At 39.3% G+C, this 13,091-nt stretch overlaps 1 protein-coding gene across 5 annotated transcripts in view; it reads right to left on the minus strand.

Annotated features, from left to right (window-relative positions):
- Nucleotides 1-13,091, minus strand: part of adamts17 (ADAM metallopeptidase with thrombospondin type 1 motif, 17) — a 151,894-nt gene that overhangs the window by 123,450 nt on the left and 15,353 nt on the right. For all 5 annotated transcript variants that reach the window (XM_053512463.1, XM_053512464.1, XM_053512461.1 and 2 more), the window contains exon 4: nucleotides 6,884-7,056. In XM_053512463.1, the coding sequence (XP_053368438.1) occupies nucleotides 6,884-7,056 (173 nt within the window). The remainder of the gene's footprint in view (nucleotides 1-6,883; nucleotides 7,057-13,091) is intronic.

The following is a 13,091-nucleotide window of genomic DNA, read 5'->3' on the forward strand; positions in this document are numbered from 1 at the left end:
GAGATAAGAGGAGAAGAAATAAAAGGAGAAAAGAAGAGAAGAGAAGAGAAGAAAAAAGAGGAGAAGCAAAAAGAACAAAAGAAAAGAGATGAGAAAAGAAGAGAAGAGATGAGAAAATAGAAGAAAAGAAGAGAGGAAAAGGGAAGAGAGGAGAAAAGAGAAGAAGAGAAGTGAAGAGAACAAAGGAAAAGAGAAGAGAGGAGAAAAGAGGAGAAGGTAGAAAAAGAAAAAAAGAGGACAAGAGAAGAGAAAGATATCCTTCTTACACGATGACAGACGAATTAGATTAAAAAAACATTACGACGGTTCTAGATAAAAAAGACACAGCCGGTTACATTTATAAGGTCAAATAAGTAGCATGAGTGGACAGAATAAAGAATTAACATCTGGGAAAAAGGACCTTGAGGAGAAAGTTTAAATCAGTGCATTTACATGTAAAAGACGAATATTTTCCGCAATGGTGTCCTCATTGCTCTCGAACAATGAGGAGTGAAAGAGCTGAGGAAGGACGAGTGAAGGTCTGAGCTAAATCATATCCTGCCTCGTCCTCGTTTGGCTGAGACGTGAGAACAATGCCTGAGCTACGGAGGAGGCCTTGAGGAGACAAGGCGGTGCTGGAAAGAGAGGAACTCTTGAGGAAATGATGAGTCCTGTGGCATGGCATTCCCCTCCATCTGATGAATGGTTGTCAGAGTAACGTAGTGTTCCAGATTAAGTTTCGAAGCTGAATTCAATCGAATTAAACATGAATGAGAGATATTTTGGCTTTGTGTCAGGGGGAGAAAACTTTGTCAAAAGCTGGTGTTGCATGTTTTTATTACTTGATGAATAGCTGACAGCTCTGAAGATACATTTGAGGGAAAAAAAGCATGCTTTTTTAAAACCAAAACTTAAGCTTTTATTTAAAAATCTAACAAGTTTTCAGGTACTGAGGTCAGGTTGGGGTTAAGTATGGGTTGAGTCATGGCATCAGTTAGCTGTATTTATTATTATAACAGTGGAATATCTTTACAAGGAGACTAAAACAAAGATACTTTTCTGTATGGAACCGAAAGATTTGAGATTATACAGATTTACTGCAATGCAGTGCATCATCGTGTGTTCGTTGCATATGAGTATGAAAGACCTGCTATGCTCCTAATCTATAGGGGTTATTTTAATGATTCTAAAAAAAATGACATCATTACACCCATATGTACTGGAACTGAAGACTCAGATGTAGCAATTTAGTTTTTGCATGGTACAGGACAGCATGGTGGTGCAGACGGCAGTCCTCCAGAGTCCCTGGATCGATCACGTTCTCCCTGTGTTCTGTGTGGGTTTTTCTCATTTCTTCCCAATCCCACAATGCACGTACAGTAGGTGGACTCATGACTCAAAATCTGTGTGTGAATTTGTAAATGTACAGTGCTCTGTAGTGGACTGGCAGCCTCCCCAGAATGTATTCCCACAACACTTCCAGTGTTATCAGAATATTCTGATATAACTGTCACGGAAGATAAATGAATGACTGCATGGATGCTACACTGCTCCAATTTTCCATCACACATAGTCAGGTATACATATTTTTTATCTAATAATCTGACAAGAGAAGCCATAGTTATCTAAACGTTTTTTTGTCCTGATTATAGAAAAATCTAAAACTAGACAGTTGGCACAGAACTGTGCAATGGCCACTAATACTAATTTCTTGTATCTTGACAGTTTTTTTGGCCAGCCTGCTGAAGTTTGAATGAGATCCCCTTTAATATAGCCTATTTATAAAAAGTGTAGAACATGACAAAAGTATACTACCAGTCAAAAGTTTGGACACACTTTCTAATTCCTGTTTTTTTTTTTGTTTTGTTTTTTAGTTCTTTTTTACATTGTAAAACAATGATAAAGGCTACATGCAGAGATAAGATGCATCTGCTACTGTACTTATGCTCTGTAAAGCCTTCATAACGGCTCTTATCAGAGCTGAAGCTAATTGGTGATTTCTGAGGCTGGTAACTCTAAATGAACGTCTCCTCTGCAGCAGAGATAGGTTTTGGTCTTGCTTTCCTGGGATGGTCTTCGTGAGAGCCAGTTACATCATGGTGCTTGATGGATTATGTAAATGCACTTGACAAACATGTTCTTGCAAGACCTATTCCAGAACAGCTGACCTCTGTGTCTTAAAGTAACAAATGACTGTCGTTGTTGCTGTTGTTATTACTTAATTACCTAATGCCATATGTGTTATTTCATAGTTCATTGTTAAAACATTTCCAATATTGTTCTATAATGTAGAAAATAAATTCAAACTTGTGTCTAAACCATAGACTGGTACTGTACTGTAAATAAACATTAAAGTTACAATTCCCATGTGACTCTAAGCACTACTCAGCCTGAATTCATTTTGAGCATTAGAGCATTAATAACAAAACAAAAAATAAATACGTTCTCTCGAGAACAATGGAAACTCGTGAGAAGAACAGTTGGATTGTAATTGCCAAAGCTTTGAACTAACTGAGATATCCAGTAGGTGAGATATCCGTGTTTGTTTTGCTATCATATTCAGATAGTAATGGACAAACAAGTGCTTTTGTACAATCTTGGTGTTCATGCATTATGTAGAGTAAAATGTAACCCAGTTTTTGATGTGTAGGGAATAATCTTATAAGGCACTATACAAATTTATGGAAAGAGTCACTAAGTGTGCCATGGAAGTGTGGGATTCTGGAACACATAGTGTAGTCAAAGCCTCAGTACATGAGTATCAATTACATGAAGCAGACTGTAGTGTACCGTACATCGATCAGACATAACATCAACACCACCACCAGGTGACTTTACCAACACTGATTACAAACTACACACCACCCAACTGGTGACAACCTCACAGGCTCCCAAGGATCACAGCCTGCTGCATACTGTACTGTATGTGGCTTAACAGGCAAAGAGCCCAAGGCTGCTGACATACTGTAGCCTCCAGACTCCCCAGATCACAATCTGAACTATAAACCATAGGACAGACCAGTCCAATCTAATCTCACTCTGCAACCCACAGCACCCGAAAGATCCGCTGCCAACATCCTGGTGCTCTGTGGAGCCATGCTGGAGGAACCAGAGCTGCACCGGTGGCACAAGGGGGAACCCAAAACCTCGGTAGTTTCATGTTATTGGTTTTAATGTTGTGGCTAATCAATGTATGCAGGTGCTGTGATACTAAGATTCTGACATAGATGTTAGCACCTACACTACATTGCCATGAGGTTAGGTGTAATGGTTTTATATCTAATAATCAAGCAAGTTGTTGCAGAGGAATGTGATTCGAGGGGAACTCAGTAGTGTCATCGTTCAAGGATAAGCATAAATAATATGCATAAGTATAAAATACTTTAACAGGTTTATTATAAATATTTACATTTTTACAGCTGCTATTATTATTTTTATTATTATTATTATTATAGAAAAATAGGCCTGGCTCAGTTATTTATCAATTGTGCAACTGCAATTATTCAGGTTAATTCATGCAAGATATATGCTTATATCATAAAAGTGTAATAGATAAGATAATTATTGTAATAAATATCCATAGGACACAAACTAACGTTGTTCAAATTGAAAATGTAGCATGGGCAAGCGAAAAGAATTATCGTAAAAGTTAGAAACCGTAATCAGGCAAAAGGTCAGGCAGTCAACAAAAATGATCACTATTTATATTACAGTTTAGTATAAAAAAATAATAAAGCATTCTTTCATATTCAGTATAGTTCAAGAGATGAAGTTTTAAAGTACATTGTCTACTAAAAGTGTGCCATACACACACTGAAGACCAAAAGTTATTATTTTACCAGAATCCAACATTACTCCTGCTGAAGTAGCTTAACCACTATTTAGACTTGCTCATCATTTGAATTTGTCCAACATTACATACAATATTTCCTCATCTGACAAATTTTATGAGGATAAAGTGCTGCCGTTAAAATGTTTACATTAAACCAAATCAATTCCAAAGTGATTAATGGCTTGTGGAAATTCAACCAGTTTAAGGTCTCGTCCACTTTCAAGGACATGAAAAAAGAATCTATTATTCAATTCCCTCATGAACCTTGAAGCCATTATGCCATTGAGAGTATAATCTGTGTGTGTGTGTGTGTGCGTGCGTGCCAGCGTGCGCGCATGCAAAAAGGAAGCTGAGCTCTAACTCAGATAAACCGCTTGCCAAGGTAGTTGTAAAAAGTGTGTGATGTAGAAACCCTGAAACTCACTCTCTCTCTGTTCTCACGCCATCATCACACCGCTTTCAAAGGCACTTCATCTGGCCAGCGCTGCAGGTGTGTGTTCATGGGAAAGCAGATTACGTTAAGATAAGCTTAGATGTGCTTAAGCTTAGGTGTTACTGATCCACTCAGTGCAAGTTGGCACAGTTCATCGTGACATTTACAACAAGCCAGACAAACACCGCAGTATATAATACACTACCTAGATGTGCAACTATGTATGTGGGACCATCCACAGCAGCAGGAGTTTCTCACTTTATTCTGCTTTACATGGTCCCACATTGATGCGTTAATTATTTGCATTTCTTTTAAATAGTCGCATGAGTTTCATCTTGCTTTACTGGATAAGGATAGTTATAAGGACAGTGAACCTAGACTTATGGAGCCTTTTATTTAAGACCTGAAATATTTAGGGGCAAAATAAAATGTTAAGGAGCCAAAATTTAACATTACAAACAAGTGAATTCATGTACCCACGCTGATTTAAACTGGAGCCATGGATACTGGAAACTTGGCTGTGCTTTGTTAGAATTATCTAATAATGATGGCGGAGTCTAGCAGAGATGGCTGTACCTGCAAACTTTTAATGCCCAAATCAGTCTCTGTTGTTGTTAGTCTTTCAGCTGCTCCCATTAAGGGGGCATCACAGCGGACCAACTGATCCGCACAACTTGGCACAGGTTTTACACCGGATGCCCTTTCTGACGCAATCCTTGCATTTTATCCGGGCTTGGGACCGACGTTGCATCCAGTAGCTTGGGTTTGTGTATTGGCTGGGAATGAAACTGCATGGTAGGCGAGAACTCTACCACTGAGCAACCAATGCACCTGCTCCAACCAGCCTCTGTATCGATTAGGATTTAATGAAGAGGACCCAGGGTTTGAACGAGAAAAAAAAGTCAGATTATTCTTTATCTGGCCATTTAGTTTTCTTGTCAGTTGTTAGAAAGTTGGTCAGAAAGCTTGACTAACTTTGGCCAGCTAAGCTAAATTACCAGTCAGAGGTTGAAACATTCCATAGTTCTAACAGTTCATAACAGCTTTAATCTGAGGTTCTTTTAATTGGTGATCTTTGTTACTGGTAACTCTAAATGACCTTCTCCTCTGCAGCAGAGGTAAGTTTAAATCTTGCTTTCCTGGAACGGTCATCATGGGAGCCTGTTTCATCATGGTGCTTGATACACACATTTGTTTTGCAAATGCACTTGAAAATTCTGATCTTCCAGAGCTGCTGACCTCCGTGTGTTAACATAATCATTACTAATTATCATCAGTGTCTGGATAAGACTAGTCGCAAAATAAAAGCATTAGGCACATTGGTGACCATTTCATCCACCGTCTGGAGCCCTGTAAAGAATATTCTGTACTCACTCCAAGCCTTTTATTCACACTATGCACATACTAAACATCCTTTCAACAAACTCAGTACTGACTAAATACCTACACAGAATAATGATTTACACTTTCACTACCCTGTGCCACTCAGAAGAGTATATTCTGATTCTGGATCATCTCAAGGTTTCTCCATCATGTTGTCTCAGGGAGTTTTTCCATGCCACTGTCACCTCTATTAATGTTTATGTGGCACAATGACTGTAAATATGATGTAGCAGCAAAATTTAGGTGGGATACAAAGCATTGGTAAAGTTACACTGATACTAAGCTTTTTCTCTTATTATTGCATTGCTTTCCAATTCCAGATTTGCAGAAATATGAATAAATACTTTTAAATCATTAAATAAAGATTTTGCTACATGAATAATACGCTATGAGTTCACTGTTGCAGTAATTTCATTGTTCAGCATAATGGTATAGTGCAATGTTCACGGTACTGTATATCATTGGGGTTTCGACATATGGCCGGTGTATGAGGGTAGAGCAGTTCCGCTTTTCAATGTACTGAAAAAAGCAGCCTCTGAGAATAATGTGCCGTGAGGAAGCGTGTGTGACTTTACCTTATTTCATCGTGATTTGTGTAGTAAAGAACAAAGATTCAAGATTATACAGATTTATCGACTATTTATAAACATGTGCTTTAAAATCTGGATTTGCTTGTGCAACTCCTCCAACCATAAAGGGTCTTGGGTCATCATTCATGAGCTTTGTTCAGGCCTGGGATTTGAAACACAAACCAACTGTTCGGACACGATCTCATCCACAGCAGTAAATTTTGAATCTGATCTGTATATCTGTGACTACAGAAAGCTCTGTCCAAACACCACAGAGTATATATACTATTTAAATCCCAACAAGCAACAGCAAGAAAATACATTGGTACATTAAAAGTGTATTAACCAGTTTATCATAACTAGTTTCATGATTTTTAGTTTGAAAAGTCTTTATCTGATTGTTGTTTTCTTACTTTTACACAAAACATATTGCTTTAAAAAAAAGTTGAACAGCTGTATCTCAGGTCAAAACTTATTATCATCGCATCAACCTAATCAATAACTTAATTCCGTATCTTAAAGTATTAAAATGTTATCATCAGAATAATTTTTCCTTGTTTTAGGCTTGCCTCAATTGGTTTGTTCCAATGAAATAAATAACGTAGAAATCTACAGTATAGCCATCAATAAGTGTAAAGTAACATATAAATTAGTTATTATTAGTGTGTTTAAGCGTGTGGAACGCACCATGTTCATCACAGTAAGGAGAAAGCGCTGTGCTGCCTCGGCTCCGTGGTACTGCACCATGTCTGCGTCGGCCACCATCACCGTCTCTACAGTGTAATCGCCGCTCATCCTGATGGCATTTCTCCTCCCACGGGCATCCTCTGCGCTTTTGGAACGCCGATCCTTACGCTTCCCTAAAAATGGGTAGGCGTTAATAAACATCATTAAATGGCTCATGGGATAACCAATCACCTTATCTTCTGAGGAATAAAATACACATGTAGAATACTGTGCAGAAGTACAGAGTCACCCCTCATTGCTTTCCATTAAATTAAATCAAATAATTAAATGAAATAGGATAAAATGTTTTACTGTGACAGGCTGCAAAGTGCCCAAAGACAGAATTTTAAAAGTGGTTATTTATGTACAACCTCAGCAGGAACCTCATTTCCACTCTCGTCTGTTCCAACCACTCAGCAGTTAGCATTAGCAGTATACAGTACTAATGACCGGCCTGATCATCTGTCATCATCTGCACCTGTTTTTCACTGCTTCAAGCTATAAGTTTGATTTTTTTTCATGCTTGAATAATTTATAGGTTACTGTGCGGCTTAACAAACAAAGATTTTCCTCTGAGACCGGTCAGGTACAGGCATTGGACTGAAAATTAAAGAGCCATTGAGATCCAGAAAGGACCTCCAGGAATCCAGTAGAACTATCCTGGACTACATATTAAAAAAAAACCTTGCTCTTTGGAAGCAAAGCTAGAGATATACAGGGTGGTTCAAGACTTTCCACAGTACTGTATAACTCATAATACCATCCGACAGATTGCAAACATATATAAACAAATAAAATAAAATATTAGCACATACCTAGGCACCAATGGAATTTGTTTACTATAAAATTTTATAAATATCCTCATTCAGTACATATTTTATTCTCCATTTTGTTACAACTATAGACAAACTTCACACCTAATTCACTCCTACTGCACAGAATGCTGTGCTGCCTGTCCGTGTAATTACAGTTAAACCTTGGATTGCGAGCATAATTTGTTCCAGAGGCATGCTTGTATATCAAATCACTCGTATATCAAATTGAATTTCCCATAAGAAATTATGGAAACTCCAATGATTCGTTCCACAACAAAAATATTACTATAAAAATTATTTATACAAAATATAAAGTAAAAAAAAGAAAAAAAGAAATTGCCTTCTAACTGAAATTAGAGCTCGGACACAAAATCTACTTGTCCCAGGCGGCGCTGTGATACGAGGACAGCTATATTAACAGTATACTGGATCAACAGAAGTCACTGTATTAAAGCAATTTATTTGCAGAAATGCTGTTCATTTTCTATTCATAGTCATAGTCACCTTGTTTTTATGACATTAAATGCATGCTGACATTCACGACAAACATCTAATGAGGCTGTGTTCGGATAGTGCTGGCTCTTTTAAATTATTTATTTGCAATAGAAAATCCCTTTTAAAGTTTTTTTTTTTTTTTTACACATATTGCATTTAAGGTCTTATGATTTCTGTAGTACAGAGACCATGAATATCATTTTAACTAAAACATAAAACAAACAAAAATTTAGTATGGAGTATGAAAATATGTTGAATTTGAAATTTAGATTTCTGAACATGTTAATATTTTTCCTGCCTTGCCTCTGTGCAACAATATCCCATTTTTAAGTGAATTTCGTAAGGTCAAAATTGTGTTCTGGCGTAATGGTTAGCACTCATGTTCTCACTGTGCTTGCTGGGTTTCTAACAAGTACCCTGGTTTCCTCCCACAATTAAAAGACAATCAGATCAGGCTAACTGACATTTCCAAATTTCCTATAGTGTGTGCTTGTGTGCCCTGTGATAGATTGACACCCTGTCCAGAGTGTACCCTGCCTCGTGCCCTAAGTCCCCTGGTATAGGCTCTAGGCCTCCCGTGACCATGTACAGGATATTAGTATAGAGAATGAATTATAAAAAGAATTTTGAGAAAGCTGAGAATGTGAAATACATGGTGTGTGTTGGAATGTGTCTTATTAGATGTCTGTGTTCATATGAGTCCTTGGTCTGGAAGCTAAACTGAGTGCATGAGTCTAAATCAGGCGTTCTTACCTGTGTGTCCTGTGGACACATCGCCTTGCATATTTTTCCCCCAACCTGATCCAATGCATAAAAACACTATAATTAGTTGATCAGGTGTACTTAAAGTAGGAAAAAACTAAACCCAAGAACCTTGCTCTAAAACAGACTTACAGGTATGCACAAAATGAGCAATGTGCACTTCATACCGTAGTCCTGCTCCAGCTTCCATAACGTGTGTCTGTGCGAGTGCGTGTGTGTATGTGTGTGTGTGTATGTGTGTGTGTGTGTGTGTGTGTGTGTGTGTGTGTGTTTGTACGTGTCTACTATTTGAAGGCCAAAAAGCCAGTGAGTGGAATAAAAATGTCCAAGTCGGCGTGAAGACAGAGAGCTAGCTGAAAGGAAAGGAATGGGCGGCGATGAATTGGAAGTTGTTCTAGATTTTCATGAGGGTAAGTCGCAGAAAAAGTTCCAACATTTTTGGGATTCCGTCTGGTTCGGAGGCAGACCGCAGCTCATAGTGATTCAAATCACAAAACCCAGCCTCCACCTCCATCACAAATATGTTGGCTCTATTACCCACAGCTGTGACTACACAAGATAGATATCTGTATGCCAGATAAAAACAATGATGAATTTCAGAGATGAGTGTAGCAAAGTATGTTTACAACAAATCTTTGAGATGCACTTTCTCTTGAATTCGGTTTTTAACTTCACTTCAGTTCAGAAGGTGATTTAATGCACTTATGGCATGTAAAAACCACAAAAGTCTCCATGCTTCATAGAAGCAGCAATAAAAATTTAAATAATGCTGCCAACACTGGACTTTTTACTTTAAGCCACTCGGTGGAAGAAAGAAATGGAGCACATCTGATCTGTGAATAAGATCCCTGGACGAGAAAAAAAAAATCCTAATACTTGACTCTGCTCGCCTCAATCTAACAACAGTTCCAAACTAGTCATGCCACCAGACATTCCTGTGATTCTGTCCGCCAAGTGGACCAATACGCTTTTCAAACAATCATTCACAGATTTGGCCCTGATACATTAGACAGTTGAGTCCTGTTATGCTGACATGGTCTACCTAATGATGAAGTTGTCTAAAATTTCATGCAATCATCAGGAGATTACCACAGACATCCAAGCACAGGAGAACTTTAACCGGCCTTACTTCCTGGGCAGGACTTATTTTCCTTCTCTTCTTTCTTTAATAAGAAGCTAGCCAACTATGGATGTCATGTTGAAAACATCTCATCGTAACCTCAGACAAAACAACAAAATATAACCTTTTTCACCGTGCCATTATTTATTTAACAAAAAATAAAGCCAAAGGGAAGAAAAATGGGAAATACTAGGTACCCCCATAATACATTATCCTGTAGACCCATCCTTGATTCATTTCTGAACATGACATCCATGTGTAAACAGAATAGAACAGTCTCAACCGCCACAGTTAGCTGTCCTATGAAGCTTCTTGATAGATCAGGCTAACATCAGGCCTGACGTGTTAGCCGTCATTCACTCAGCCTGGTAGAAGGGATAGAGTAGACAAATACAACAGGGTGGGAATTGGCCATGACTAAAACCTTTTTGTTGGAAAGATGTTGAAGAAATGAAACAGAAGCCTCTATTCTCTTCAGCATTTGACTGTTCGTACTGCTTCTCTCGCTGTAATCTTAGCCAGTGATCGCTCAACTCCTAAGCCTTCCAAAGACCCTGAACTCTTTGGCTTTAAATTTGACTTTGACTGGAGTGTCCATCACTTGTCAAGTCACTTGTCAGATAAAAAAAAATACAATATAATTTCTACATCTAAACCTTTCTAAGGTTTCTTTTTTTCCTTTTGTGTCCATCTGATCACCATTCTCTCCATCTTTGCTTCTTTTAGTTTTGCACCCGCATCACAGTGGTGTAGGTTTAAGCCATTATGGCCCTGTATCACAAGGGTTGAGGGTTTAAATCCCACCTTGGGTCTCAAAGTTTTTATGTTCTCCTCGTGCTTGGTGGGTTTCTTCCGGACACTCTGGTTTCATCGCTAGGGATGGGAATTGATAAGATTTTTACGATTCCAATTCCATTATCGATTCTCATTTGGAAGACTTTTGAGCGTTTGTTTCCGCTTAGGCGCCATGCTTACTATTGACTGAGCGTAAGCTACGCAACGTGCGTAAGTTACGCAATGCGCGTGATGACGTCATTCGTGCCCACTGGAATCGTTAAGGGAATTGTTTGCAAATTTTGCAAACGAATCCGAGGAATTGAAACACTAGGAACCGGTTCTCAACAAGAACCGGTTTTCAATTCCCATCCCTATTCATCGCACAGTCCAAAGATGCAGGTTAGGTTAACTGGTGTTTCCAAATTGTCCCCTGAGCAAGTTGAGCAGTATAGATACTGAGTGCAGTTTGACAATCTATTTTACTGGTGTCACAAAGTGAAGCTAGCTCAATCATTGTTTCCAAATTGCCCGGCATATGCGAGTATGTGTTTTAATACCCAGTAAAGAACGAGCACCCCTGTAAAGGGTGTAACCTGCCTCGTGCCCCCGGTTCCCTGGTTATGTTCCTCCTTCAACCCTGTATATGATAAGCAGTATTGACAATGAATGAGTGATTCTTGCACCAAAAACCACACTCCTCTTTTCAGCTGCCTCAAAGCATTCTCCTTATTTTGAACCTTTTAAGCTGTACTTTCATATGAAGTAGGATTCAGATTCGGGCTTGTAAATGTAAGCAGAATAAACCAAGAACCCTTTGTGTATGTAGTGCAATTCAAACCGAGTGGACAGAGTTTGTGACTAAAGCAGACACACCTAATTATGCAAGGTCCACTCCCTCGCCTGCTATCTCCTTCAGGCGAAAAACGAGTCCGCTGCTTCTCTTGGGTCTGCTGGGGCAACACCACACCCCTCTCTTCCTTTTTGATCCCAGTCGGCATGTCCTTCCAGTCAGGCTTTCACTTTGTTTAAATGACCTGCCTCCTCCTATTCCATTCAGAGTGGGAGTATCATAACACCACAGGCAAATAAGTATATGGAGGGTATATCGTCACTAGTGACAACAATAGTCGGGACTTCAAATCCCACATCTGCCTGGGAGGCTTTTTGGGCTTTTGAGCAAGATCTTTACCCCCCAGTCGGACTTCATGCTTGGATCACATCCTGCTTTATGTATACACTGCTTAGGATGAAAGCATCTGGCAAGTGGATGAAAAATGTAAATAAACGGACTGGCATTTTACTTGAGATGTTTTCAGATTTATGCTGCTGCTTGACTTGCATGTGTGTGCTCACGGCTCGAGCGCACCCCTTTCCACAGATTGCATAACGGCGTTCCAATGCGACCGGTGTTTCAATGCGGCCGTATTTCACCGGCACAGATGGAAGAGATTGCGAGAGGAGAAGGCAAGAGCCGCAGATCGCCTCCTTCTGTTGCTTTTAACACTCCCACTCTGTCCTCGGTGTAACATGAGCTTCCTCTACACATCCAGACTGTGTGCGTGTGTGTGTGTGCGCGTGTGTGTGTGTGTGTGCGCGCGTATGCATCGGAAAGCCTCTGAAGTACTAAGGAAACAAAGTTTAATGGATATACAGTCTGTCTCAGTCGGTATCTTTCTCCAGGGACGGTGTGGTTTGGTAGTGGTGGGGGTTTTAGCGATGAAGTTCTCTCACAACTTTTCAACAAATAAGCAGATGAGAGAGAGAGAAAAAGAAAGAGAGACAGGGAGGAGATCTTGAAACAGCCTGGAACATACAAGGAAGCAGAGGAAATAATCCCCACACACACACACACACACCAAATTTTGTCTTCTGGTGCCTCTCTTTAGATGCCAGGTGCTGGTTAGAGCGGAATTACTAAAGCACCTGGAGTTTCACTGCGGAGTTGTTAAGTCCAACCACATTTGCACACAATCAAACAGACCCCACTCAACCACACAACTGGCTCTGATCCCTTCCTTCTTTCTTTCTTTCTTTTATTCCTTTAATTTCCATCTCTTTTTAAGAGTCTGGGTACCTGTTTTTAGTCTGTACCTGATACGGACATATGGAAGCAATCTATTCAAACATGTTGCCAACATTTAGGTGATTGTTGCCCCTTCAGGTGGTTGTTTCTGTGAGAATTAGGACCTGGTTTTGCAGC

Source organism: Clarias gariepinus, chromosome 15 (assembly GCF_024256425.1).
Source record: "Clarias gariepinus isolate MV-2021 ecotype Netherlands chromosome 15, CGAR_prim_01v2, whole genome shotgun sequence".
Taxonomy (NCBI): Eukaryota; Metazoa; Chordata; class Actinopteri; order Siluriformes; family Clariidae; genus Clarias; species Clarias gariepinus.